This window comes from Sinocyclocheilus anshuiensis, unplaced genomic scaffold (genome assembly GCF_001515605.1).
Source record: "Sinocyclocheilus anshuiensis isolate Anshui unplaced genomic scaffold, SAMN03320099.WGS_v1.1 scaffold1814, whole genome shotgun sequence".
NCBI classification, from domain to species: Eukaryota; Metazoa; Chordata; class Actinopteri; order Cypriniformes; family Cyprinidae; genus Sinocyclocheilus; species Sinocyclocheilus anshuiensis.
The window spans coordinates 262,691-266,288 of NW_015546028.1; the positions used below are offsets into that span (position 1 = coordinate 262,691).

The window sequence follows — 3,598 nt, forward strand, 5'->3', positions numbered from 1 at the left end:
CCAGCGACTTAAGACTGCTTTTGTGCTCCAGGGTCACATATTAGATGGAAAAAAAGAGTTGTCGTATAACAGGTTTAATAACTTTTTTCTTATAACAGAGAACTGAACATTTAAATGCAATAAAGCAATACACCATAAAGTAAAAACAGATTTCACACAGATTAAAGTGCATAAGAGAAAAAAAGAGTTGTCGTATAACAGGTTTAATAACTTTTTTCTTATAACAAAGAGAACTGAACATTTAAATGCAATAAAGCAATACACCATAAAGTAAAAACAGATTTCACACAGATTAAAGTGCATAAGAATTATAAAGACCAATAGGTAACACTTTACCATAAGATCTCATTAGTTAACCTTAGTTAATGCATTAACATTAACAATAGCTACATTTGCTACACAAGTTATTAATCTTTGTTACAAAATACAACTGATAGTTCATGTTAGCTCAGGTCCATTAAATAATGCAGTTACAACTTCTGAGCGAGCGCATGTGTTGTGCATTGTGTCCAGCTGATGGGAAAAGTATTCTTAAAATGCATTCAAAAAATCTGAATAATTTGTAATAAATAATTATACATGGTATTTTGAAGTGCCAACTATATCGTGCATATTCATGATCATGATAAATCGCGTTACCGAATACCAGCACGTCTAATGTACAGTCATGTTGCTAACATATTATTGTAGCACAGTTTGTGCTGAATACAGTGTAATCAGACTTTAGCCATTAATATGTTTTTAAGATACTGAAAAAAAACAGAAATGTCAGGGCATGTCAAAACTTTTCCAGGGCCCCAAAACCCCCTCAGACCCCATAGGGGTTTTTTTTCTGAATATGCTAGTACTACTTCTACATTTTGTTAATCTAAACATTAAGATGTTATCATGAGGATGACTTGAATCTGTTGAGACATATACATTTTGTGTGCATGTATGTCTAAACATCTGTCAATGTGTATACTTAATATTTGTAAATGCTTAACTTGCACTATAATTGTGCCTCCTTTTTTCTTTTCTTTTTTTGTGTTTCGGGGTGGAGGGGGAATAACATTTTCTTGTACCTATATTTTGTAATAGGCTAAATAATTATTCATAAGTGCCTAAGATAACAATATGGTGACATATCACATTACCGAATAATACTGCCGTCACTGATCTTTAATTATATTGAGCTGGTTACGCCACCTAGTGCTCAAAGCGCTTCTGCTCTCAGACTCAGATCAACACAAAATTGTGAAATAATAATAATAATGTTTACCAGAAACACTTCCTGTATGTTCTGATGCCAAAGCTTTTGAGTCCAAACTCATTTCTGCAGATTATTATTTATAAAACGACTATGTTTAAAGCTCAAGGGTTTGAATGTTTTGAAAGTGAAGAATTTAAGACATAAATATCATATTTTAACTTATAATTATGGAATATTAAGTTATTTTACAGTACAACTGTAACTTACACCAGTAACAGCCTATATTTCTGTCCTCGTTTTTTAGAAATGGAGGTAAAATAGCTATGTATCTCTCAGAAAAAACAATGTGTGTGAACACTTAATATAATTTTTCCCGACCACAACTCAAATTATTTATTATTTATTAATTAATTTATTATAGTCTGTAAATTGTTCATACATTCATGCATATTTTTGGGTAAGAATCTGTTACTGTCAATTTTTCTGGTAGACTATAATTCCTGTTTTGTCGTTGACAACAAACAATCTTTGAAAAGTAAAAGTTTAACTTTATATGACTGTTTTTCGTTTACTTAAGTTATTTTATATTGGTGTTTTTTTTTGTTACAATTACTTGTTTACACTTGTTACAGCTTGATACAATTTAATGTGAAAGTTGTTTGGCATGAATAAAGACAACAACAAAAAAGTTGAAAAAAAAGGTTGAAAAAAAAGTTGAAAAAAAAAAAAAGGTACTAATAATAATTATTAACCATCTGATTGGTCTCCTAAAACACAAAGTCAAAATAAAACATTTACCAAAAAAAGATTTAATATTTTATTTGAAATCAATTATAATTAAAAATATAAAAGTTTTCATAAAAAAAAAAAAAAACTAAAAAAGATTCACATTTTATTTGTTTACCTGCATATCATCATGTGACCATCGATGAACATTAGATACGCATGAACATGTTAAATTGCTGAAATCTCAAGACTTCCAGCAGGTATTGTTTGTGAATCTCACAGTAATCTCATGTGTTATTGGGTCAATACGAGTGAATCAGGAGACACACAGACGCTAGTTAGTCTCCAGTACCTTGAGTTGGCGGTTCTCGTCGAGCAGCTTCCCCACTTCTGTCTGCAGTCTCCTGCTCTCCTCCATGAGCTTCCTCATCTCCGTGTCGTCCGTGGACAGACTGCCGGCGGTCTTCGAGGCGTTCAGAGCAGACGAGGCTTTGGTGGACTCCAGCTCGCTCTGATCAGAGCCGGTGCAGAATGAAGGAGTGAGTAACAGTGCTAGTGATTTATAATCGTGAGCAAACACAGACTCACCAGCTTCTCACTGTCTGAAGGCATCTCAAACACGCAGCGCAGCTTGGAGTCCATCAGGTCGTCCGGTTTGGCATCTTTCCACTGCAGCGGTAAAACACAGCATTAGCAGGCTTCACTCGTCTCTCTCAGGATATATAGATGGATAAATAGTGTTTCCAGGATTCAGAGGATAACTGATCCACATTTCGGATGAAACACTGCCGTTTATTAACAGCTGCTTTAATACGAGCCGTGATCTGAGATGAAGATGCAGATGTTTGTGTCGTAACTGATGAACTTTGAACCACTGACACTGATATTAAACTGAATAATGTCTTCTGTAGAGCCGATTCACAGCTAAAATTCAGTTCGTTTCATAGTTGAAACATTGTACAACATTAGCACGGTTATTCTCCTCTGTGAAGCCGCTCTGAAACAATCTGGATTTTGTTAAGCGCTAATTGTTTGAATTGCATATAAAATTTCCATGCATTTGGATTACAGAGTTTTAACATAAATGAATCCGGTCCGATTTCTGCACTCAAAAAATAATCACAGTATAATTTACTAATAACTGTATTTATAAAATGATAAATTATTTATTTAAATAATCATATTTTTTTGAAATGAATCAGCATAAATCTGTTCAACTGTGACAACAGTTCAATTCATTCTGTTCAAAAGGATGCAAATGGTTAAAATATGGCTAGCTGTGGGACAAGCAATATTTAATTAGTTAAACTGCATGCGACTGAAACAAACAGGATTGATTGATGATAAATATATAAAACACTTTAAAAGCACATTCAATGAATGTAATGTAGATGTTTAGGGTCCTTTTTGTTGTTGCACTTGTATGTTTCAAAATCTTATTTTTATTGTGTGTTTGTGTTTGTGTGTGTGTGTGTGAGCGTGTCGTGAGTGTGTGTGAGTCGTGAGTGTGTGTGTGAGTGTGAGTGAGTGAGTGTGTGAGTGAGTGAGTGAGTGAGTGTGTCTGAGTGATGAAGATTGAGCGTGTCGTGAGTGTGTGTGAGTCGTGAGTGTGTGTGAGTGAGTGTGTGAGTGAGTGAGTGTGTGTGTGTGTGAGTGTGAGTGTGAGGGTGTGAGTGAGGG

The 3,598-nt window shown here is 34.3% G+C and overlaps 1 protein-coding gene across 1 annotated transcript in view; it reads right to left on the reverse strand.

Annotated features, from left to right (window-relative positions):
- The window catches only part of vapa (VAMP (vesicle-associated membrane protein)-associated protein A), a 10,289-nt gene that overhangs the window by 1,734 nt on the left and 4,957 nt on the right, over positions 1-3,598 (reverse strand). Inside the window, exons 4-5 of the mRNA XM_016499807.1 lie at positions 2,507-2,587; positions 2,271-2,429 (exon numbers count right to left, since the gene is read on the reverse strand). Coding sequence (XP_016355293.1) covers positions 2,271-2,429; positions 2,507-2,587 — 240 coding nt within the window. The remainder of the gene's footprint in view (positions 1-2,270; positions 2,430-2,506; positions 2,588-3,598) is intronic.